This window comes from Tauraco erythrolophus, chromosome W (assembly GCF_009769465.1).
Source record: "Tauraco erythrolophus isolate bTauEry1 chromosome W, bTauEry1.pri, whole genome shotgun sequence".
In the NCBI taxonomy this organism is placed as follows: Eukaryota; Metazoa; Chordata; class Aves; order Musophagiformes; family Musophagidae; genus Tauraco; species Tauraco erythrolophus.
The window spans coordinates 10,571,057-10,597,688 of record NC_141497.1 but is presented as its reverse complement, the minus strand read 5'-3'; the positions used below and the strand labels follow the sequence as shown (position 1 = coordinate 10,597,688).

At 44.8% G+C, this 26,632-nt stretch overlaps 1 protein-coding gene across 4 annotated transcripts in view; it reads left to right on the top strand.

Moving 5' to 3' along the window:
* The first annotated feature begins 8,186 nt into the window (after positions 1–8,186).
* The window catches only part of LOC147526210 (E3 ubiquitin-protein ligase UHRF2-like), a 162,971-nt gene continuing 144,525 nt past the window's right edge, over positions 8,187–26,632 (top strand). For 3 of the 4 annotated variants that reach the window (XM_086630214.1, XM_086630212.1, XM_086630213.1), the window contains exon 1: positions 8,187–8,732. In XM_086630214.1, coding sequence (XP_086486340.1) covers positions 8,580–8,732 — 153 coding nt within the window. In that variant the 5' untranslated portion in view covers positions 8,187–8,579. Of the gene's footprint in view, positions 8,733–9,279; positions 9,366–26,632 lie in introns of those variants that run through there. The other variant, XM_086630215.1, reaches the window with a different exon arrangement.

The following is a 26,632-nucleotide window of genomic DNA, read 5'->3' as shown; positions in this document are numbered from 1 at the left end:
TGAGGCTTTGGGCAACCTGGTGTAGTGGAGGATTTCCCTGCCCATGGCAGGGGGGTTGGAACTAGATGATCTTTAAGGTCCCTTCCAACCCTAACCATTCTATGATTCTATGATTCTATGATTCTATGATTCTATGATTCTATGATTCTATGATTCTATATGCTCGTGATAGGATACAGATTTGAAGATAGCCGGTGATAGGTACTGACTGTGAAAACACAACTTATGAATAATAATTATAACTAGCCAGCAAGATGTTAGTAACTAAGTGCGCATAACACAGAGCTCTTACCTAATAGGCGTCCCTAGTGGGGGGGGGAGAAGAGAGGTCCAGCCCATCAACTGATCCTAGAGGTTCTGATAGAGATCTTCGCCCAACATCCCTTTCTCTTAAGCCATTTTTATACTTTTAGATGAGGCTTGAGTGACTCTAGTCAAGCGTATCTTTGTCAGGATTGGTGCAAATTTTCCTCGCTTCAATTTAAAGGTATAGACAAGAAGAAATTCAGGGCACATGCTCAGTGGGGGATGGTCGCTACCTGGAGGTGGGTAGCTTTTGAGATGGAGGTGTGTTTTGGTATTATAATATTATAATGAGCAAAGTTCACCCAAAAGGCCAGCCATTTGGCAACTTGTTGAATATCGACATGTCCAAATGGCCTAGGTGAATGCTTGGCTAGGTTCTCAACATCTTGACTCTATCCACCACCATTGTTGAGGCCAGGGTTGCAATCTGTCTTTCTTGACAGCTGTGCGGTTCCCTTTGCCAGCCATTCTCTCTCCCTGGGAACAGGGATGAGCTGTGGTACCTTCATACCACTCTGCTCCCCATTTCAAGGACATTGTACGTTCTGTTCAGCCAGAGCAGGCCTTGTCCATGCCAACCGCATTGTGTTCCTGGGAGCAGCAACTGCGCCTTGCCTCAAAGCTACCATTAATATTACAGCTTTTGAGCTGAACTTTGCAAAGTAGTGTTTCTCCATTTCCCCTATTTTGGCTATTTTTCCACAAAAGCCTCCCAGAAACAACTGCTAAACTCCAAATATTTCAGAAGAACGTCATCAATGTAAAATGGGAATAAAGAAGTGATTGATCAGGCCCAGCGTTCTCAGAACATTGTGTTGCTGCTAGTGCATTCTGTTATTTCACTAGCCTAAGTTTTCTGTCCAATAAAGGTCAAATTTTCTTGTAGTACCTGTTTACTTTATAGGTCTGCATTGGCTCAGAAATATATAGGGTTTGTACTGAATTTGAAAGTAGCAAATTTGTTCCAGGAAGGCACTGCTCAGTCTACCGTACTGGACAAGACCTAGGTCCTATCAAGAAACTGTAGAGTTGTGTCTAGTAGCAGCTGACACCATACTTGGGGAACAAAAAGTGAGACACCTTAACCATAAAATCAGAAGTGGTTTAAGGCAAATGTTTTCTGCTCTTGCTTTTTACTTTTCTCAATTTACAGTTTTATTACTTGTTTTAATACCAAAAACATTTCAAAATTTGTTGAGCTTGGATGACCAGGATTGCTTCAGCATTTTCAATAAATTCTGTCTGTCTCTTTGTCAGTACTGCTCTCCTTAATCAACATCCTAGGGACTTGGAATGTCAGACATTAATACATTCCTACATGCACGTCTTTCAGTCTTACCACTCATTGCTCTGTATGGACAGTTGTCCTGGTTTTAGCTGGGACAGAGTTAGCTCTTCTTTTCAGCAGCTAGAAGAGCTCTGTGTTTTGGTTTTACTCAGAGGCTCGCTCTGAGAAGAATGTTGATAGCAAGCTGATGTTTGTGGTTGGACGTGAAACTCCAAGGACTTTCCAGCTTGCCGTGTTCTGGCCGGAGTGCAGAAGCATGGCGGGATAAGGGGGGAGCATAGCCGGGACAAGGGGGTCACGATTCCCCTTGTGATTTGTGGTGGAACTTAAGACTGAGGGCCAAACTGGCCAATTAGTATTCCATATCATGCAGTGTCATGCCCAGTATAAAGGTGAGGGACAGGGCTTTTTGCGCTTTGGCTCTTTCGCCGTTTTTGCTCTTTTGCGCTTCTGCGCTTTTACTCTATTGCCTTTTTTTTCCCTCTCTCTCCCAGTACTCCCACTCCCGGAGTACTCTCTCTCTCTCTCCCTCTCTGTTTCAGGGCCTCGCGTTCGTCTGGGATTGCAGCTTCTCAACCCATGGGTTTCCCGTTTCTCCTTTAATTCTCTCCCTCATCCCTGGGGCTGGGGGAGGGTGAGTGAGCGACTGTGTAGGGTTTGGTTGCCGGAGCGGCCTAACCCACGACAACAGTCTTTCCTCCCTTCCCATCTTGTGGTCATATGCAAGCCCCTCAGCCTTTACCAGGCTTCCTAGTCAATGATGAAAGCAGCAACAAGGAAGCCAGTGAAATAATGCACACTTATTGCAAACTGACATGCTTCTGAGCAATTTCAGTGCTATTTCTATACTCTGTCTTACATACTGTATCTCTGATGTCTCCGTGTTTTGCACCAGGAGGTGCTGGTCTGTTATGATCTCAGTAAGAAAGGCACCTGGACTCTCTAAAATATAATTTAAAATGTTATTTATTAGAGCTAACATTATAAGGAGAAAACAGCACAGACACTTATGTCCCTTTAGATGCTGGGAACCCCGAGCAGTGTACCATTGAACGGGCCTCCAACCCACGCGTAGCATGCTGGATGGACCTCATCCATAGAAGAGATTCTCCCTTTTTTGTCATTCAAGCTATTATAGGGTTTTCTTGTAAGAAAACAACTCTGTTTATCGTTTCTACTGTCAAACAAAAAGAAGTTCTCATGAGAACTCCTTGCTGCACTGTTAGATAAAGGCAAGGCCATGCAGGTGGCGTAATCACTGGTACCAAGTGGGAGCTGCCTGCCGGCTCCTCTGCTACAATGAACTGGCTAAGTTTATCCTGCGGCCAAGAGATTTGTGCAGCACAACATAGGCCTGAAGGCCATGCTGTATGTGTAGCATGGCGCAGCACAGCACAGACCTGGGCCTACTCAGGTTAACTGTACTGTGGATCACTAACTCCACAATATACGGTGGTCTTCTGTTCAGGATGACTACATTCTACCCCTTGATTCACATGCAGTTTACCTTTCCCAAAGATATTTTAAGTTACAGATTATATTAGTGAACTGTTCAGCTAAGAAAGCTTTGTTTTGTTTTGTTTTTCTTTGTTTTGTTTTGTTTTGTTTTGGTTTTAATGTACTGTAACTGCTTTTGGTAAGAGCCCAATGTAATCTATTTGCCAGGTATGGCCAGGAACAGGGCCTCGTTGAATCTGCCTATAAAGCTGCTGAAGCAACTTTTAAGCTTACAGACTGCACGCCACTGTATTAGTTCCCTAATGGCTTCTCGGGTACACGGGATTCCCTTCCCATTGACACCCAGGTGCCCAGATTTTTCGTGGGCCCATTTAGCAAGGGCTTCCTCATCAGAAGATAGAGCATCAAGGGACAGGGGATCAGGAAGTAAAGTAGCACTATTAATTTGAGCTAAGTGATCAACTGTGGCATTGTGCTCCCTCTCTTCCCCGACACTCCAGGTGACATAAATATCAACACGTTGAACCCACAGGTTTAAATTCACACATGTCATTGTCCAGTTGTCTGTTTGCCACTTATTAACCCATACAGTTAATCCGTTGTATACTGCCCAAGAGTCAGTATATATGTATAGCTCAGGAGCTGGGGTTTCTCCTAATGTTTCTTATAGTTCAAATAATTATTTTTCTGACAGCATTTACTCAAGAAGATTTTTTTTCTCTATGAGAGATGACTAATGTCCAAAATAAATGCTGGTATTGTAGGTGGCAATATGCACTCTAAAATCCTTCCCTATAGACAGATCTAAAAGTGTAAAATTGGGAAATACGCAAGTAGTTAGTTATGAAATAGAGGAATCTAGTCTGGAAACAGTAAGACACTTTTTTTTTTTCCTATTTCACCTCTTCCCCCCTCCCCCTCAAATGAAAAAAATGGAACTTTTCTCTCAAGTTCTTTTGCTCTTCTCTCCAAGTACAAGCTTCTCTGTGCAATCCATCTCTTATTCTATCTCCACATAATGGTGTCTCCCGCACTGTATGTGCTTCCTCTGTCTCACCATTCACCAACTAACTGCTAATTCAGGCCCACTCTATGGCTCAGTCCCTCAGCCCTATCAGTCTCTTCCAACACAGCCATCTATAAGCTCAAGTCTCCCTTCATACATGTTTCCCTCAGACTTAGCCCCCTTCTTCTTGAGTTGGAAGCCACTTTCTCAAGCTGTGAGCTTTAACATATCTTAACTCTCCAAGGCTCAGCGTACATTTGTTCTCTTCACTGACATAAACATTTGAGCACAGAACTCTTCTTTTTTGACATCACCACAGAATCCAAAACCACAGCTGCCTATGTCCACTGTATGTTTTTCATTGCAATGCTGCCTGTATTGTTCTAAGGCACATTTAGTTTTGGTGAAGTACATAGAGATTATCAGGCAAAGGTTGCTATAAGAATACACTTGATTTATTAGTAGGGAATTTTATATTTTTTACAACTATTAGTGAAACTAAAATTCATTTACAATTAAATTTTAGTCTGTGAGAAACAATTAAATTTTATATTCTGACAGAAGACTCAAAACCAGTTCATTTTGACTTAGACAAAGATGGCCATCATGAAATATCAACCTGTCCCACGAAGGTATGGTTTGCTTTTTATATCAAAACCACATCTACATCTACATAAGTAATAATATAGAACACTTGTTGAATGTACTCCTATGCTTTCTGTTTATCAGTCACTAGAGATAACATTTTATTGCACCTTTATGAAATGTCAATAGCAATATAATAAAAAATATTTTCAGCTTACAGGAGGTATGTTACATACTTGAAAAGGAGATAATCTTGTTCATTTCCATTTGAGTTAATGAGATGTCTACATTCTTTGCCTATAAAAAGAGGGAAAACAAAGTTAAGAAGTAAGAAGAAATAAATACAAAGAGAGAGAATTACAGGTTTTTGGGAGTATTTTATTTATTATGGAGGTCTTCGCCTACCTCAGATGGGCTAATCTGATCTCTACCAAAAAATTATACCACAACTGACATCCCTGAAACAGTTGTTATCAGATATATGTTAGACAGAGAAAATGCAAATTATGATGACTGAACTTAGTCTAGATATATCTTTTCCAGAAATGTGGAAGTATGGGAAAAAGAAAACAAATATTTTTTTCTTTAAACCTGAAATGTGGGGAAAAGTTGAAAACTCTATGATTGTTACTTGCTTACCAAAACTTAATTTTCTTATAGAAACTAAACCTTTTTAAGGAATAAAAATGCATATATCCTTTAGCTAATACATTAAAGGGTTGTTATATATTTATGAACTAATTTAATATTATTCAAAATTTAATAGAATAAAAATTATGACAAGTATACTGGAAACTAAGGTATTGAAGTATGAGGTTTTTTCTTTTGAAATATTTCTAACATGGGAAGAAATAAAATGTTAAAAACAGAAAGCATCAGTATTGCTAATTTATAAACAGAAATGAAAGTTGTATTTGTATATAACATGAACAGTTTCTGAATAGAAATCGTGTTATGATACAGAAGATACTGATGTTTCTAAAGATTGAAAGTTATGTGGTATATGCAAATGCACAGCCATACATACATATATTCATTATAATATAGTTAAGGCAATATCATATTAGGAACCAATGGTAAAACTGGCCAGCACCTAAGAAGGAAATGTAAGCCAAAGTGGGTAGTGCCTTTCTCACACGCTGCCTGACATAATTCGGGCCCTTGCTGTAAGAGCCAGGTAACCCAAGCCATTTGCTATCTGTGTAGCATCGAATAGGACTCTGACTCATGGGCAGCATGCCATGTAGACCCCATCTGCAGAAGAGGGTCCCCCTCCTCAGTCATTCAAGCTATTATAGGATTTTCTTCCAAGAAAACAACTCTATTAATAATTTCTACTGTCTCAAACCTTATCTTTGCTGCCACCTAACTGCATTATTGCTTAATACATCAGATGGCTCAGCCATCTGATCTGCCCATTCTGTAATTTCTCTGCTGAGAAATTAGTCTCTACTACCCTCACTCCAGTCCATAATGCATATTATGCTGCTCAATTAATTCCTCTTTTATCAGTACATAATTCTCTCACTAGCATACCCAATCAGGACATTTATCACTTGCTAAATAACTAGCTCACTTTTCCTCTAACCTCCCCAATAACCTCCCCTTTTCACATCCTCTCACAGACTACCAGTCAAATACTTTTTACATTCTTTCTTTCCCTTTATATTCTAGTCTCTAATTCCACTTTGCACGTTACAAAACAGGCCACCTACAATCAATCCATAACAATGTAATCTTTCTAATCAGTAACCCCTGTACCAGCAACCTGATCTCTGTTTCTTTACAACCCCAACCAGGTAATGGATTTCCAGATATGTTTTTGTAGCAGGTTGATCCTCTTTCAGCCTCTGTCTCTCTAGCAAAAGGTGTTTCCTATTCCAGAAAGCTGATTCTGTGCTTTCTACATAGGCTCCCACAAAATATTGATTCTATTTCCTCTAACCCACTAAAACTGACCCCATTTCAGAGTCCCTCCAGAACTTTTTTCTCCGCACTCCAGGAGAGACACATTCTGTTGTTAGCAGTAGCTTCAAGAGAAAGATCGTGATCTGCAAAACAGAAGATGCTGCAAAGGGATTATATTGGGACTCTGTTCCCTTTACTGTGGTGGTAGAGTGGAGCTAGGGCAAAGCTGAAGACAGCTTGATTTATCGCTTTTTAGTTATGACTATTAACTCACATTCCTACTGTATTCCTCTGCATTAATTATCTTTGAATGTTTCAGGGAAGCAAGAAGGCTGGCACACAAAGATTTGACTAGATTACATGCACTACATTACTTGAATTGAAGTTTGTAACACCACCACACCACCAAGCTATAAACCAAACTCTGAACTTGTGTCTCTTTGACACTGCTGTCGTGCTCTAGTACGTATAGTTACACGAAGGTGTGTGGTATCTCAACAACAGAGATGGAACCATGGAGATAAAAAGGCAAGGAATGGATTTCCAGGAGGATTAAGCAACTCCCATTTATTTCAGCTGCCTTTGCAAGTGCTTAATACTCATAAATCAGGCCTTAAAAGTAACTCAACCAAGGCCACAATGGGAATTATGTCAGACCTGAAATTAATACACAGGCATCTTTGATATTGTCCCAATACAAAAAAGTCACAAAAACACATCTCTCAGTTTGTTATCTCAGTCTCTAAAGTTTTACTACTCAGGCAACAAAGCTGCTGTGAACTCTGCCCAAAAAGGTAGGCTTCAGTGCTCCCAGGTATAATAGCATTGCAGAGACCTATATCCATAAGATGAATCTCACTGGGTACTGCATCAGATACGTTTTTACAGTACCATTTTACCAGTATCTATGAAAAGTCCAGATTTTTTCAGTGTTACTCAGAGTCTTGAGAAAAAATCTAGCAAATAAAACTCACACATCTGATCTGTGTTAAAAAAAGGAGGCTTGATGTTTTTGTCCTGGACTACATCTGCACTTTTATAATATGATAAGAGCAGATAGATCTATTCTGGATTTATTAGGCAGAGCTAAATCTGGCTGAATTGAGGTTTTGATGGCACTTTTGTACTGGGAAACATTGGGGCCTAGATTTTATCAGTGGATGCAAAGCAGTTTTACTTGCTTTTTATTTATGCCATGTCAGGTCCATGCTTTGTGACACCTGACATGCTGGGTCCTGACTGTGTATGTCTGAAAGGGAAAGATGAAAGCACAGAGTCATTTCCTATGTCATTGGTATAATTTGCAGGCCTGAGACTAGAGACACTTTGCCCTGTGAGGGAACGAGAAGACGTTCCCGCTTGGCTCCCATAGGAACGATAATGGCTGCTTCTCTACGCGCACTAAACTATGACCCCCCCCCCCCCCCAAGTCCTTGATACAACTACCGAGCAGGAAGAAAAAAGATACCAGCCAGAGAATGCTCATAGGGCGGGGCGGGTCTGGGCTGGGCGTGACTTTGTGTAAAGCCGAATGCGGAAGGAGAGGTGATGATGCTATCTATCCTCCCCCCCGCTTCCCAATGTTGTCTCTTTACGGCTGAGGGCTCTCGCGAGATCGCTGTTGGCGCCGTGACCTCTATACGAGAGCGGTAGCGGGTAGTAAACACTCTCTGATGGTTGGTGATGGCTCCTGGTGGTGTTCGTTAGACCTGACTGTGGCGATTCCCGCCAGACTTTGCTTCGTGTTGTGCTGGCTTGAAGAGCTTACGGTTCTTTTTGTGTGATTACGGGGTGTGCTTGGGGAGTAGACGAGGATTGGGTCAGGTATCCTTTATCTCTCCACGCCCTTCTGAGCGAGGCCTGCGGGTGGGGAGGCTCGTGCCTGTTCGGCGGGATTCAAAAAACCTGCTTCCACTGAGCTGAACAAAGAAGTGAGAGAAACGCCTGTTCTGTTTTTCGTTATCACACACTCGGAGAACAAGACCTCTCCTTCACCGCGGGTGACTGGGCTAGCGGAAGGTGCACACCATGTGGATCCAAGTTCGTACCATAGATGGCACTGAGACCCATACTATTGATGATCTGAGCCGTCTCACCAAGATTGAATGTTTGCGGGAGAAGATCCAGAAGACCTTCTGTGTGAGCCCTGACCGCCAGCGCCTCTTCTACCGGGGCAAGCAGGTGAGGTGGAGACCCGGTGGGTAGGGGTGGAGGGGAGCTTCTGTTTTATCTCATCTTCCCCTTCTTATGTTCTGCTCTCTGTGACTGGATGCAAAGCTCCTCGTCCCCTCCCATACTGGGATCTCTGGCTCTTGTTTTCTCTCCTCTCACTGAGCCTAGGAGGCGATGAGGGGCAAGGAGGGAAGACAAGCTGCCCGGCATGACAAAAGGCTCTAGGCCCGACTCTGGTTTCTTTCTATACTTTTCCTCCTCACCCCCCGCAATAGTGAGCGGGTACTAATGAGGTCCCTTTTATGTTTTTCTTTTTTTTTCTCCCCTAAACGGAGGGAGACTGCTTCGGCTTATCGCACCTAAGTGACAGAGCAGACAGTGGGGTGTGAGGGGGAGGAAATACCCTGCTTTACTTTTTCGACCAGGCAAGAGAACGCAGGTCTTTTCCCTGGCTTCTTGCCCTCTCGGTGCCCCATCTGGGCATAAGGAAAACATTTTCTGTGTGTGTGCTGCAAGTGGTTTCCAAGGCCTAGGTGCCACACCACAGACTAAGGGTTTTCGGGGACTGTGGACTCTGAACTCCTTCCATCCACCAGAAGAAGGGAGACAGAGGACTCTGAGGACAGAGAATGCTTCCTGGAGGTGGGTATGCGACTACGAGGGAAGTGGTGTGGGGGCGCGGGTGCAGCGGCAGTCTGCGTCTCCTCTCGCTCTGTCTCCCTTGTATTGAAGTTGCGTGTGAGTTTAGCGTCCTAGTCCTTTTAAGTACTGCAAATAGCTTTTTACAGAGAAGGATGTCAGTTGTAGCTGGTATGTCAAGAAGCTCTTAATGTACACCTGGTTCCAATGATATTGGGGACCACTGGTTAAAAGTTTTTCTGTGAGTTGATACTTTATCCCCTCATCAGTATGGGGCACATCTATATCCAAAGAGATTGTCTTGGGCTGTATTTTTGCTGATGAAAGGTGTAACTTCTTTTAAGCTGCTTTACATAAATGAGGTATGTACAGTGCTTGAGTATTAGAGTGAGACATAAATGTTACATGGGGGGGAAGGAGTATTAGATATGTTGTATTTTTAGGGAGCTTGACTCTTAAGATGGGACTTGTTACTACAAATGAGCATGGCAATGCTAGCTTAAGCTGAGCAATGTAAGATAGGACAAGGTTTCTGTCCTATAACAGATGAAGCATATCCCTGCATGAACAGGAACAACCATGAGAAATAACAGTTTACTATCACCAAGAGGTGATCACTAACAACTAGAGTGTGAACTTGCAATCTGAAATGTACTTAAAACCAAAAGGAAACAAATAAGTTTTGTGTTATGCTGGCTGTGTTTTAAACAATCATGTTACTGCCCCACAAGACAGATGGGAGCCAGGTTTTGCAAGGGCATGTCAAAGCAGATGTCTGCAGACAAACCTATGCTGCTCTGACAAAGCCAGATGCAAACAGCATCAGTCCTGAAGTTGAGTAACTTGTTTACTTTTCTATTATGTCTGAGTCAGCATATGTATGTGTTGATATATATTGTTAAGGATCTCATCACAGATCACTAATGGGAGTGTTTAGAAGACTGATAAGTCAGTTTAAAACAAAATTCATCTAGGTTGACATACATTAACACATTTTGCGGTAATGTCTAACTTTTTACTTATTACTACATATTCAAAGTAGGCAATTCTTAACAATCATATCATACATATAAGTCAGTTGTGAGTACGCAGTACCATGAAGTTGATAGCATGTAGTTAATCTTCAGTGGTCTTAGTCATGAGGTGATCAGGCTCCTCCCTCACCCCCCCCATCTCCCAATTTCAGATCTTGTACTTGTGCGAGATGTTTGAGTTGGCCTCTGTCCCAGGGCTACATACTGTACAGTGGTGGGGGGGTGGTGGTGGCAGCAGCAGCAGGGACAGGGACTGCTTTCCCAGTAGTAGACACCTAATGCCAAGCTCTGGTTCACACAGCTAGTTCTCATACCAAGTTGATAAACAAGCCTAACTTGCACAGATAACATAAGGCATGTGGTCTGTTACTACCAATGCAATACTGTTCTTCCTGGGCACAAAAATGCTTATATGTTTACCAATTACGTTATATCATTGTGCTTATGCTTGAGTTGAAAACAAGCTGATAATTAAACTCTTAATGTGCTTCTTGAAGTAGTCTGTCAGAGGTGAAACTAATTAGAGTATCTGTATTTCAGCCGTTATTTTAGTATGGTGTGTCTTAATTTAAAAAGTAGAATAACAAAATCTTATAGCTGAACTTGCCCATGTGGATGGGTGATAGTTTAGGGCACAGTTGGGATCATCAGTGAAGCTAGAGTTGTAGAGTCTTCATCTTCACTAAGTTTCACTCATTATGTAACTACTTTTTTTTTTTGTAACCTCCATAATGAGTTCTAAAGCTTCCTTGATGGTTTAGTTGATCCAGCAGCTGATATAGTAGTACTAGTAACTAGAAGGGGGAAACTGAGAAGGATTGCTCCTGTACAATGAAAACTGAATGTAGTGGAAATACTAGCAGATCAATATGTAAACCACTGCTGTAAGAGTCTCAGGGATGTGATGGAGATGCACAGGTGTTGTAACTAAATGGGAGGTGAACAGAAAGCAATGTATTGTGCTAAAGGAATAAACTGCAAGTTAGTCCTGAGATGGACTTAACCTCCCTGTACTGGGCCTGGCTGGCTGGAGCTAACTTTATTTGTAGCAGTCCTGTATGGTACTGTGCTTTGAATTTGTGATGAAAACAGTGTTCATAATGCACTAGTGTTTTGGTGTCATGGTTTAACCTGGCTGGCAACTAAATGTGATGCAGCTGCTCTCTCACCCCTGAGAAATGGAGAAGAGAATTAAAGGGGAAAATGGAAGGAGACTCATGGGTTGAAATAAGAACAATTTAATAATAATACACAATTAAAACTAATAATGATAAAATAATATATTAATGTGTTATCATAATATATATAAACAAGTGATGCACAGTGTAATTGGTCACCACCCAGTGGCCAACACCTGTCCCATCCTGGCAGGCAATACTGAAACAGATAAGTCCCAATACTGCAATCCTGGACAAGTGAGAGGCCTGATGAGAGAGAGAGAGAGAACTATGAGACTCTAAGAGCACCCTCGGAAGAGAATTCCAAACTTCCTGGTCAACTCTCATCTATATACTGGACATGATGTTGCATGATATGGCATATTCCATTGGCCAACTTGGCCCTTAATCCTAAGTCTAAGTTTGAATCATAAAGGGAGTTGTGGGCCCTTTGTCTTGGCTATGCTCCCCCCTATCATAGAATCATAGAATGGTTAGGGCTGGAAGGGACCTTCAAAGGTCATCTAGTCCAACCCCCCTGCAAGGAACAGGGATATCTCTTGCACACTGGCAAAACATGGAGAGCTGAAAGGTCCTTGAGGCCTCAGTGCCAACTATGAACATCAGTGCGCTATGAATGTTATTCTCATCACAAATCCCAGACTAAAACCAAAACACAGAGCTCTTCTAGCTGCTAAAAAGAAAAACTAACTGTCCCAGCTGAAACCAGGACAGGTATCCACCTCTTATTCCATACCATGCACATCATCCTCAAGTCTCACATATGTTTGTAGACCCTTAGTCTATGGGTCATCCCTCCAAAATGTTTGCTGAATTAGTTTAGTCCATAACTCTGGTCTCCCTCTGTCATGGCAGTCTTTCAGGGCAGGAGAGATGATGAAGAGTTCACTCAGTAGAAGATAATGGATGGAGCAGGAAGATGATGTGTAGTCTTTGTTGCGTGTGGTATCCAGAGCTCATAGCTGGTTGTCATGGTTTAGCTCAGCTGGTAGCTCAACCATGCTGCCACTCACTCACTCTTCCTCCTCGGTGGGATGGGAGGAGAAAATCAGAAGAAAAAGAGTAGAACTGGTGGGTTGGGATAAGGATGATTTAATAGAACAGTGCAAAAAAACCCGAGAAAAGAATAACAACAATGATGATAATATTAATGAAAAGAGAGTAGCACAAAACAAGCAGTACAAAAGCTGACCATGTGGAACCCGGAAGCAGGAACCCCAGAAGCCCAGCCTGCTCACAATAGGCAAAGATGCGAAAAAGCCCCTCTGTCAGCTAGCTCCCCCAATATATATTCTCTGGGCTAGATACCATATGGTATCAAATAGCCCTCTGACTAATTCTGGTCAGCTGCCCATGCTGTGCCCCCTCCTACTTTTCCTGTGAAAGGTTAACTCTATCCCAGCCAAACCCAGGACGTTATCCACCCCTTATTCTATACCATCTGTGTCATGCTCAGATCATATATTTTCAAATTAAACACCACCACTGCTCCTGTCTAATATATATATGCAGATATCATCCTCTTACTCTATGGGCCATCCCTCTAATGTGTCCGTTGAGTTCATTTAATCCATGACTTTGAGGCTCCATCTGTCATAACAGTCTTTCAGGTCAGGAGAGATGGTGTGCGGTGTTAGGTTGTGGCACGCTGCATCCGGAGCTCACAGCTGGTGTATCTGGCACCATCCATGTCCGTGGGTTGAAGGTGACAATCTCAGGGAAGTTGCTGGACACCAGTTGTCGAAGCCCGTTCTAGCTCCATCATTGCTGCACTCTGCTCAGTTTCATCAAAATCCATCCTTCGCTAATGCGGGTGATGATTGTTACTGCAATACCATTGATATAGCGTACAGCAGCAGCAGTGATGATGACATACAGTAACAGGGTTATTTAGCAACTAACATAATACAATCTAATTCACTGGCTATTCTCTCCCAAAATCAAATCCCCTTGGGGTACACATTGGACTTCCCCATCCTTCTGCATTGCCCACCAAGTGCACCTAGGTCCTTGGGCTAAAGCAATCCCACGGGTGGATTTGCATTAGCCCGAGGCAGGATTAATCCAGACTGCCTTCCCTAACATATTCTTCATGCACACTACAGGGACTTTATCCCCTTCTACAGTATGTGGGAGTTTTGATTGGGCAGGGCCAGGTTGATTGGCAGAACCTCTAGTGTTAACTAGCCAGGTGGCCTTTGCTAAATGAGTGTCCCAATGTTTTAAAGGTCCACCGCCCATTAGTTAGTGTTGTCTTTAGCAGTCCATTGTACTGTTCAGTTTTCCCAGACACTGGTGCATGATAGGGGATGTGATATACCCACTCAATGCCATGTTCTTTGGCCCAAGTGACTATGAGGTTTTTGAGGAAATGAGTCCTATTGTCTGACTCAATTCTTTCTGAGGTGCCATGCTGCCATAGGACTTGTTTCTCAAGGCCCAGGAGAGTGTTCCAGGCAGTGGCATGGGGCACAGGATATGTTGCCAGCCATCCAGTTGTTGCTTCCACCATTGTGAGCACATGGCGCTTGCCTTGGCGAGTTTGTGGGACTGTGATATAATCAATCTGCCAGGCCTCCCCATAGTTATATTTTGACCATCGGCCTCCATACCAGAAAGATTTTAACTGCTTGGCCTGTTTGATCACAGCACATGTCTGACACTCATGGATAACCCGTGCAATTGTGTCTATGGTTAAGTACACCCCTCTGTCACAAGCCCATCTGTATGTTGCATCTCTTCCTTGATGACCTGAGGCTTCATGGGCTCAATGAGCTAAAAATTTCTCACCTTTATGCTGCCAGTCCAGATCCACCTGAGCCACTTTAATCTTAGCAGCCTGATCCACCTGTTGGTTGTTTTGATGTTCTTCAGTGGCCTGACTCGGGTACATGAGCATCGATGTGATGTACTTTTACAGCCAGCTTCTCTACCCATGCAGCAATATCTTGCCACAACAGGGCAGCCCAGATGGGTTTGCTTCTGTGCTGCCAGTTGCTCTGCTTCCACTGCTGTAGCCACCCCTACAGGGCATTTGCCACCATCCATGAGTATAAAGATAGAGCACTGGCCACTTTTCTCACTCAGCAATGTCTATGTCGTGGTTTAGGCTGCTCTGGCAACTAAACTGCACACAGCCGCTCAATCACCCTCCCCCACCCCCTGGGGATGAGGAAGGGAATTAAAGGAGAAAAGGAAAAGGGACCCGTGGGTTGAGATAAGAACAATTTAATACTACTACTAATATATGAATATATACATATATGTACAATGATAAATATATGCAAATGAGTGATGTACAGTGTAATTGCTCACCACCCCTTGACCGGGCCCATCTCATCCCAAACTAATGATCCTGAAAACAGATAAGTCCCAACACCGCAATCCCGGACGATCGAGAGGTTTGAAAATAGAGAGCAAGACAGAGAGCACTCTGAGAGTCTGAAAGTGAGAGTCCCGGAAGGGCAAAAGCCCTTCTTCCCGGCTGACCCTCATTTTTATACTGGGTATGACGCTGCATGATATGGAATACTAAATGGCCAGTTTGGCCTCAATCTTAAGTTCAAGTACAAATCGTAAAGGAGAGTTGTGGACCCTCTGTCCCAGCTATGCTCCCCCCTCTATCCTGTCGTGCTCCTGCACACTGGCAAGAACACAACAAGCTGAAAAGTCCTTGAGGCCTCAGTGCCAAATATAAACATCACCACAGTGGAGAAGGTATTTCCCTGCAGCCTGTGGAGAGGAGCCACACTGGAGCAGGGGAAAAGTGTCAAGAGGAAGGAGTGGCAGAGACAAAGTGTTATTAACTGACCGCAACCCCCAAATCCCCCTATCTCTGTACCTCTCAGAGGGGTTGGGATGTGGGTGTAGAGGAGTCAGGAATAAAGGAGTGAAGTTGAGCCCGTGTGGTGTGGGGGAAAGATGTTTTAATTTTTGTCTTTGTTTCTTACCATCCAACTCTATTTTAATTGGCAAGAAAATTAAATTTAATTTTTCCCCAAGTCGAGTCTGTTTTGCCCGTGATGGTAATTGGTAAGTGATCTCCCTGTCTTTATCTCAACCCACAAGCTTTTTCATCTTATTTTCTCCCCCTGTCCTGTTGAGCAGGGGGAGTGAGAGAGCAGCTGGATGGGTATCTGGCAGCCAGCCAAGGTCAACCTACCGCAACAGTTCTAGCCCAGCTGGCTCTGAAGCCTCCCTCAGAGCTGGTTTCCTCTTCTTGGCTACCAAAGTACTCTACTGGTTCTGTAAATTCAGATCTGCAGGTAGAGAAGGAGCCTTTCTCCTGCTGCTAGAAGTCACAAGCTTCCAGCTCCCCCACGCACACACTTGGGCGTGTCCATCCTGCTCTAATTCAAGCATAACTGCTAGCCATCCCTCTTTCCTTGCATCATGTGGCTCAGGCTCTCACCTCCATAGAGTCTCTGTGAAGACCCTGTCCATCTCCTGCTCATCCTCCTCGATGCTACACAGCCTGCTCCTCTCCTTCCATAGCTCCTTCACCTGCTGACTCTCTGCCTCGACCAGAGCATGTCTCTCACAGGTGATGCCACCATCACCTCCAATCCCAGGGAGAGGCCCCAGGCACTCCCTGCAGCTCCAGACTTCGGCAGCTGCATCCTCCCTCTAGGGCTCTGTGTCTGAGTCAAGCTCTCTGCCGTACCAGGGGTACTTGCTCCACTGGGTGCTGGGGACTGAGCCCTGTGGCACATCGCTGTCATTGTCATACAGCTTTAAGCAGTCCCTATACTCTCTCTGGAGAAGTTTCTGGGCCTCCTTTGTGCCCCCTGCTGTGCCAGCTGCCAAGTCTCTTAGCTGTGCTCTGCAAACTTGCTTAGTGGTTAAATAGGTGCTCCCCTGTAGCAGATAAGTTTAGTCTGACCAATTTTGCTGTTGTTTTAGTTTGTCTATTAGGGAGCTAGTTATCTGGTCTTTGTTACTGAATTGGTCCTCCAGGGATACACTTTGAGGTGCACTTTGACAGCAAGTTTACTGCTTGACAAAATACACAATATCAGCGGCTTTGACATATGTAGTATGGCAATGAAGAAATTTTTCTGATAGTCATGATGGTATATGTATCATCACGATTGCCGAATGAAATGGCGGTACCTTCTATATCTCCATTAGATGGTTATACATCAGTCCAATAACTTGCATAGAAAATATTGCATACATTGGACTCCTAGTCTAGACAATCAAGGATTAAGCTCTTAGGTGCTTTGAAATTTTGCTTGTCACTTGCTGTGCCTGTGAATTAAGGCATATTAGCACAAATATTTTTGTCAACTATTTTTTCCTTAGCGAAAACTAAGGACGTTAAAATATTTGCCTTTTCTTGCATGATTTGAATATTTTCATTCCTGTCCAGCCCAAACGGTAGTAATCAAGCAACTTGGGGAGCGAATAAGTACTTCAAAGTATTTCTAAAAAGAAGAAATTAAAAAATGTTAGCTGAAGTTTGAGACTGATATCTATATTTAGTAGTTTTCCAAAGTATTTTGTTCTGTAGCACTTTCCAAATGGACTAGTTCCCACTCATATATATGGGTGCCAAAGAATAATTAAAATGATATGGTATAAGGAATTAGGAGAAGTATAGCTGGACTACAGTAACGTTGTTCCTTGGCTAATTAGCATCACTGCCAGAGCTACTTAACTCTACTGGAAACTACATTGCACTAATAGAACTATATTGCTCTATTTCCAGCACTAACTTGAGGTGTCTGTACTGTACTCTGTTGTGTGGTGGAAATGGGCTACATACTTTTTTATTCTTGCTTGCACCTTATTTTTTTCTTTTGTGCAAGGAAGGCCTTCCTCAGATTAGATGGCAGTCTGGCATCATCTTTACAATATGACCTTATATGTTGCTTGCCTTTCTTAGTTTTGTTTTCTATTCTGACGCCTTTTAGAGTTTATTGATGTTTCTTTAATTTCTTTATTGTATAGCTCTCTGCATGTTAGTAATATGAGCTACTTGAATATTTGTTGTTTTTCCTCTTACCTCTCAGGCCCTTCTCATTTCAAGGTTCTCTTTCCTAAGAAATAAGATGGAGTCTATTGGGTCTCTTTCCTGTAAATATCGATGCTGTATACTTGCGCATAATATTTTTCTTTCGCTTCTGAATGTATGCTGGTTAATTTATTTGGTGATAATTTGTTCTGTATTCTTACCAATGAGTTTGCAGTAGTGGTTTGGGCTGAAATCTTGGAAGCATTTTTGCATGACTCACTTAAGCAAATTTCCATGGTAACTGAATATTATCCTGAACCGCATACTGCTACAGCTTTAAGTTCAGGTATTGTTAATGGCTTGTTTCTTATGAAGATTGATAATAAGCTTCTGTTGCAGTGAAAATAAGGGTATAGCTCCTCTAAACATTTCAAAGGAAAGCAGAGGTAATGTGACAGTAAAATAGCTCATAATGTTTCAAATTGTCAAGGGCAAGCCCAGCAGAGGGCCACCAAAGATGGTCAGGGGGCTGGAGCACGACATGCAACGAGAGGCTGAGAGCTGGGTTTGTTCAGCCTTCAGAAAGGAAGGTGCCAGGAGACGTTATTTCTGTCTACAACTACCTGACCAGAGGATACAGAGAAAACGGAGCCAGACTCTTCTCGGAGGTGCACAGTGATAGGATGGGAGACAACGGACACGTGTTGGAACATGGGAAATTCTGATTCGATATTAGGAGTTTGTTTGTTTTAACCATGAGAGTGTTCAAATACTGGAACAGGAGCCCAGAGAAGCTCCTTTGATCTTCTTCTGAACCCCACTGCCACACACACACACACACAATCATAGAATCATAGAATGATTAGGGCTGGAAGGGACCTTCAAAGGTCATCTAGTCCAACCCCCCTGCAAGGAACAGGGATATCTCCAACTAGATCAGGTTGCTCAGGGCCTCGTCCAACCTGGCCTTGAACGTCTCCAGGGATGGAGCATCCACCACCTCTCTGGGCAACCTGTTCCAGTGTTCTACAACTCTCATGGTAAAAATTTTTTTCCTAATATCCAATCTGAATCTACCTCCCTCTATTTTAAAACCATTACCCCTTGTCCTATCACAACAGGCCCTCCTGAACAGCCTCTCCCCATCTTTCTTGTAGGCCCCCTTGAGGTACTGGAAGACCACTATAAGGTCACCCCGGAGCCTCCTCTTCTCCAGGCTGAACAGCCCCAACTCTTTCAGCCTGTCCTCATAGGAAAGGTGCTCCAGCCCTCTTATCATCTTCGTGGCCCTCCTCTGGACCCTCTCCAACTGGTCCATGTCCTTCTTATGTTGGGGGCTCCAGAACTGGACGCAATACTCCAGGTGAGGTCTCACGAGGGCAGAGTAGAGGGGGAGAATCACCTCCCTCGACCTGCTGGCCACGCTCCTCTTGCCTTCTGGGCCGCAAGAGCACATTGCCGGCTCATATTGAGCTTTTCGTCCACCAGTACTCCCAAGTCTTTCTCCTCAGGGCTGCTCTCGATCCATTCACCACCCAGTCTGTATTTGTGCCTGGGATTGCCATGACCCAGATGTAGGACCAAATCTCTCTCTCTCTCTTCCCCCCCCCAATACCTGCATCTAACAATTAAGATGAAACTACATAGAGAGTGTAGTAGAGGGATTTTTTGTTTGGTTTTAAACTTGAGAAGAATAGGTGATGGCAAATCTTAATCTGCCCAGGCCTTATGTGCTCCCTAAAACAGAGTTCTTGAACAGAAAAGACATAAGGATACATAGCTTCAAGTTGAATAAGAAAACTTTGGTTGAGGGTCCTTTATAGAAGTTATCCACACTAAACTCATCATAAAGAACGTTATTTTGAATAAATTAAAGGAACCTAGAGCTCCCCATTGGGTGCCCACATAAGTGAAATTCGGTGGAGCTTTTAGAATTTCTACTATACTCAATCTCATGATTTATGTACAGAAGGAAGGTTGCTGGGATTGTCACTTCCATCTAACCTTTTCCAGAAGTTAAGGAGTTCAGGATTTTTGATTCCTTGAGCACACAGCAGGAGAGTTTCCTGTTGAACATGCTCAATGAAGGCTTTCCTCCAGTCAAAAGTTGCATCAAGTAACCATCTTGTACAGAAGTATAGCACTTGGCCAATGCATTTACCTGGCCAAGAGCTATATTTCTGTTCCTTTCAAGGGTGCTTCAGAGGAGTCCTAGAGTAACAGAGCTGCAATAAAGAATATCACCGGAAAACCAAATCAAAAAGTTGTCAGTATCCACCTATAGTATATAAACAGAGCATGATCCCAACATCACTTTGAACACCACAGGTCTAGTCACCTAGGCTATGTGTTTGGACATACCTCCAAACAGCTTTTACAACTCAGAAAGTTATGTGAAAATTTTAAACCAGCTTTTATGAATGTAACAGTCATCCTTGGAAGAAAAGAGCACCCTGTTAGGTTATGTGATAAAAAAAACTCATCTCCAGAGGAATAATGGCAGGTGGGGGAACCTGAAGAATAATCTGCCCAGGCCTATCGCAGGAGAGCCATCAGCCCATCAAAGGCTCATCTCCATACACACAGGAGGGAGCACAGAGGCACAATGGCAGGCAGGGGAACCCAAATAACACAGAGTAAGGGACGCCTTGCCCCAGCTCCTCCCACGGCTGTCCCAGGAGAGCCTCAGCCCCATTGTCATTGTCCAGGGGTGACATCTATCAAGACGGTGTCAAGATGGTGACGGTTGGACTCGATGATCTTAAGGGTCTTTTCCAACTTAAATGATTCTCTGATTCTAAGATGAGTCAATGGGAGAGAGGCTCTCTGGATCACCTCACAGACCGAGGGGGGTGGCGGGGTACTGCCTAGGGAATATGGGACACATTATGGGACGCAGGGGAAGAGCATTTTGGGATCACACAAGAGTTACTATGGGATGCTTAGGGGAGGAAGCAAAGGCAGGGGAAGGGAGGGATGTAGGTGGCTTGAGGAAAAACAAGCATGGGAAAACAGAGGGATAAAAGGGGATGGTCACAGGTAAACAGATAATCGGTCAGTATGCTTGTCTGGCCATACCCTGCACCTGATCTGCACAACCTGTCCTGTCTTCTCACTAAAATCCATTTAAACTCTTTTCCTAGATGAGGGAACTCTCTATTCTGAGTGTGCATGGAGGCCTAAATGCTAACAACTAGAGTCAGAGCACGGGTCATAGGGCCCATGCGTCTGGAGTGACAGCAACTGGAGTGAATGAGGGCGCGCACACATGTTGGCGCGTGACCACCTAACTAGCTGGCGAGTGGGTTAAGTGGCTTGGGAGCCAGGTATGCATGTGTGCCCCTGGGGATGAGACAACTGGAGGAGTTGGCTACTGGAGGGACCAGGGTGTTCAGGCCAACTGCTGGAGAGACCGTAGGGTTGACTAAGAGACCCCTTTATACACGTGTCTGTGCATGAGGTAACTGGGGGGAGCAAGGATACAGCTACTGGATGGACTGAGCGTCTATGCCCAGTTATTGGAGGGATCCACAGCACGTGTATTTGTGTTGGTGTGCGTTAAGGGAGATCTGTACCAGCAGCTGGAGTAGGGCTACGGGCCTTGGGGGGCTCATATGCCCAGGTACCAGCAACTGGAGAGACCAGGGATCCAGGGGCCAGCTACTGCGTAGACTGAGTGCCGAAGCCCAGCTACTGGAGGGATCCACATGGCATATACGTATATATTTCCTACTAACAGACCTTCATCCTCATCAGTCAGAGAGGGGAACAGGACGAGGCCATTGGTGTTGGTTGGTTTTGTGTGAATGCTGAGTGTTTCTGCCTGTGTTGATCTGTGTGACCATCTGCGTGTGCATGTATGCATGTTGTATATGTGTGAGGCCTACTGGGAATACAGGCTCAGTCTTGATACTGGTTGGACCCGGGGGTATGGAGCTGCGGCAGCCTCGCCCCCATTGGACTACCAGATTCAGCAACCCCTAACACATACAGGTTTAGGAAATGTCAAAAGCCTTTAGGTAGGCTATATTGGCCCGTGACAAGTATCCACAAGCTAAATGGCTAAAGAGTTTTTGCTTATGCTTTCAACACTGAAGGGCACCTGATCTGAGTACCAGGGAAGATTATGGAGCAGATCATCTTGAGTGCCATCACGTGGCATGTACAGGACAACCAGGTGATCAGGCCCAGTCAGCATGGGGTTATGAAAGGCAAGTCCTGCTTGACTAACCTGATCTCCTTCTACAACAAGGTGATCCGCTTAGTGGATGAGGGAAAGGCTGTGGATGTTGTTTACCTGGACTTTAGTAAAGCCTTTGACACTGTTTCCCACAGCATTCTCCTGGAGAAACTGGCTGCTCATGGCTTGGACGGGCGTACTCTTTGCTGGGCAAAAAACTGGCTGAATGGCCAGGCCCAAAGAGTGGTGGTGAATGGAGTTAAATCCAGCTGGCGACCAGTCACAAGTGGTGTTCCCCAGGGCTCAGTATTGAGGACAGTTCTGTTTGATATCTTTATCAATGATCTGGACGAGGGGATCAAGTGCACTCTCAGTAAGTTTGCAGACGGCACCAAGTTGGGCGGGAGTGTTGATCTGCTCAAGGGTAGGAAGGCTCTACAGAGGGATCTGGACAGGCTGGATCGATGGGCCGAGGCCAATTATATGAGATTCAACAAGGCTAAGTGTCAGGTCCTGCACTTGGGTCACAACACCCCCATGCAACGCTACAGGCTTGGGGAAGAGTGGCTGGAAAGTTGCTCAGTGGAAAAGGACCTGAGCCTGGGGGTGCTGGTTGACAGCTGGCTGAACATGAGCCGGCAGTGTGCCCAGGTGGCCAAGACGGCCAATAGCATCCTGGCTTGTATCAGAACTAGTGTGGCCAGCAGGACAAGGGAAGCAATTGTCCCCCTGTACTCGGCACTGGTGAGGCCGCACCTCAAATACTGTGTTCAGTTTTGGGCCCCTCAGTACAAGAAAGACATTGAGGTGCTGGAGCACGTCCAAAGAGCAACAAAGCTGGTGAAGGGTCCAGAGAACAAGTCTTATGAGGAGCGGCTGAGGGAACTGGGGTTATTTAGCCCGGAGAAAAGGAGGCTGAGGGGAGGCCTTATCGCTCTCTATGACTACCTGAAAGGAGGTTGTAGCGAGGTAGGTGTCGGTCTCTTCTCCCAAGTAAGAAGTGATAGGACAAGAGGAAATGGCCTCAAGTTGCACCAGAGGAGATTTAGACTGGATATTAGGAAAAATGTCTTCACCAAAAGGGTTGTCAAGTGTTGGAACAGGCTGCCCAGGGAAGTGGTTGAGTCACCATCCCTGGAGATATTTAAAAGACATGTAGATGTGGCGCTTAGGGACGCGGTTTAGTGGTGGACTTGGCAGTGTTAGGTTAACGGTTGGACTCAATGATCTTAAGAGTCCTATCCAACCTAAATGATTCTATGATTCTAAGGCAAAACTGGATGAACAAGGCTTGGGATACAGTAGCTGAAGAGAACATTTTAGGATTCTAGGAGCTTTAAACATAAATATGAACCATATCTGGAGCACTATATGCAACATTAAGCTTTAAAACACATTTGTACCAGATCCATTTCCTGAAGTACAGTTACCTCAACTCTCACCAAACTGAAAATTAAATACAATGTGTCGCGGACCGCTGGTATCTCGTCTTCAGGAATCACAACCCAAAAGGCTGTTGTGATTCCCCTCATATATCAGAAGGCTTTATCTCAACTCTTAAGGGTCTCAATCCCAATGGACCCAATCGAAGGCTATCCAACAGAGAGCCTCAACTCACTGCTCTCTCAATCAGAAGGCTATTCAACCAAGAGCTCCAATACACTGCTCTCCGGGGGCTCCTACCGCTCCAGTACCCAGGAGGGAAATGCCCCACTCCTCTCCAGGGGCTCCTACCTCTCCAATCTCCAGGAGGAAACTGCCCCCACTCCATGAGGGGAGTGCCCCGCCTTTAAGCCTCCCATAGGTCACGTGGTCTCCAGCTGGCCAACGTGACTCACAGCACCTGTCTCGACAAGGCACAGGTGCTTCCCATGTAGCAGCCAGGAAACTTCCCCAACAATTCCCCCTTTCTTTTTTGAAAAAACACCTAATAGCCTTTAGGGGTTTCTAACATTCCGATTCCACTTTCCGTCACCATTTGTCAAATACCTTGGGACAAAACCATGGGGGAATCGTTCTCATTTTTTGTCATACCATGACGGCAGATATATCCATTGATCCGGCAACAACGGATACATCCACCCCGGCTGCTCCTCCTGTTGGTTAACCTGCGGCTGCCGTAATGCTCCCGCAAAAGTTTTGTCCGGACCATCATGCATCTGCGTACACTTTCTCATTCTTTTATTTCTCGGCCAGCCGTTAGTGTAAACCTTTGATTCGCATTGCTTAGCAAAATGGCCCATCTTTCCGCACCTGTAACATCTGTTTCCCACATTTATGACGAGCAACTGGGCCATTAACTTTTCCGGCATTTATTATCCGCCTTTGACCCTTCCGTCCCGGGCATTCCGATTTTATATGTCCCAGGTTTCCACATCTATAACACTTCGGCTTCTTAACATGCAAAGAACCCGGGAGGGCTAGTACCACTGGGAATTCACTCGGCCCTCCCCCCATTTCTGTTATAGATGATTCTTTATTGACCGGTGCCCCCAGTGCTTCAGCCAGGTCCCAGTCCCCGGCCTCTATTGCTTTCATTTTTACCTCGTCCCAGAAACGGACTGGGTCACGAGGTTGAACTGTTACTGTAGTCGCTCCCAAGGGGTCCGATTCCAATAAACAGGCGGATTCTGGCGACTTTCTCCTCGGTCTAAGTGCGGTTTGTAACTTCCCAGCAGAACTATCACTTGCTTCAGAGGTCTTTCCTATCATCTCTCTTACTGCAGGGTGGGTCATGGCCTGCTGCAACATCTCCACTACAGCTGCTAACTGCGGGGATACTCCTTGTAATAGTGTCATAACCTGCTGTAGTATTATTGGCTGCTCCAAACGTACCTGGGCCGGATAACCAGATACTGCGGGATATGAAGTTGCCAAGGGTGGGGCCAATTGCTCAAATGGCAGAGCTGTAGGTATAATAAAGGGGGAAGGGGGGGCTGTTGGGGTAAAGGGTGGGGGACACTTCAGCACCTCCTGCAGGGTGGGGCAGAGTCCCTGCACGGTCCCCGCAACTTTCTTGATCTCCTTGAACAGTGAAGATAGACCCAATTCACTGTCCGTGCTGTCTGAGGCCAGTCCTCCCTCAGACAGTTCGTCATCTCCTTCAAAACCTTCGCCCATTGATACATAACCTGTTGATTCGTCTTTCTCTTCTACTGCCATCCCTTCTTGAATTATATTATCCAGGGCCCCCCATGTACACAACAGGTCGGTTTTGGTCAAGTCCTCATTCTCAAATACTGCTTCACAAAGCAACTTATCCCCCAATTTCTTCCATAGCTCAAGGCTAAAGGACGTATTGAGACTCACTAGGTCTTCACGCTCCACCGCCCAGTTAAGTAAACTGTATAGATCCTCACTTCTTATATTGGCCCCCACAGCCATTATCGCAGATTCAAGGAACACAAAGGCCTGACTCTCCTTGACAAAATTCTGACCCATGTCCATTCCCAGCAGCTCACCTTGTTCCGGATGTCTAAGCCAAAACTGGTCAATCCACAGCTCCTGCCGCTCTCAAGCTTCACTGGGTTCTGTATCTTGTATCTACCACACTTCACCCTGCAGTCCAGACGGTTCACATTTCACCAAATCACGTCAGGGTCACCAATTGTCACGGACCACTGGTATCTCATCTTCAGGAATCACAACCCCAAAGGCCATTGTGATTCCCCTCATACACCAGAAGGCTTTATCTCAACTCTTAAGGGTCTCAATCCCAATGGACCCAATCAAAGGCTATCCAACAGAGAGCCTCAACTCACTACTCTCTCAATCAGAAGGCTATTCAACCAAGAGCTCCAATGCACCGCTCTCCAGGGGCTCCTACTGCTCCAGTACCCAGGAGGGAAATGCCCCACTCCTCTCCAGGGGCCCCTACCTCTCCAATCTCCAGAAAGGAACTGCCCCCACTCACTGAGGGGAGTGCCCCACCTTTAAGCCTCCCATAGGTCACGTGGTCTCTGGCTGGCCAACGTGACTCGCAGCACCTGTCTCGACAAGGCACAGGTGCTTCCCATGTAGCAGCCAGGAAACTCCCCCGACAACAATGGAATTCAGGGGCTGACTATACGAGGGAAATCTTCATCTTTACATGAATTGTAGTGGTTAAGATGTGCTCTCTTAATGTGTTCACAGTTCTAGGAGACCCACTATATCCTCAAGCAATGCTACTTATGACAGGTGTTCCAACTCACATATAGGCTGCTCTATCAAAAAGCATTTATCTCTAGATCCATTGTGCAGTCAAAAATAGATTCTTGTCCTATTGTTTTCTATTTGACATTCATGATTGATTCCCCCTAGTTCTCCCATTCTCCTTGCTGCTAGGATTTCTTGCAAAAAACAGATTATAATAATAACAGAGACTCATAGAATGGTTTGGGTTGGAAGGGACCTTTAAAGATCATCTAGTCCAACGCCCCTGCCGTGGGCAGGGACATCTGTCACTAGATCAGGTTGCTCAAAGCCCCATCCAACCTGACCTCGAACACTTCCAATGATGGGACATCCACAACTTCTCTCGGCAACCTGTTCCAGTGCCTCACCACCCTCATCATAAAGCATTTTTTCCTTATGTCCAATCCGAATCTACCCTCCTTCAGTTTAAAACCGCTGCCCCTTGTCCTGTCGCTACAGGCCCTGGTGAAAAGTCTCTCTTCATCTTTCTTAGAAGCCCCCTTTAAGTATTAAAAGGCCGCAATAAGGTCTCCCCGGAGCCTTCTCTGCTGCAGGCTGAACAGCTCCAACTCTCTCAGCCTTCATCTGCGTTGACTTCTGCCCGCACTCCTATCCCTGACTCACAAGACAGAGAAGATCATCACTTGGGCCCCTGTCCCCTTCACTTGTGCCCCTAGGGCTCCAAAGTCCTGCTTGATCTTGCCCAGGTCATGCTTTACCGTGTCATTGGTGCCCACATGGAAAGA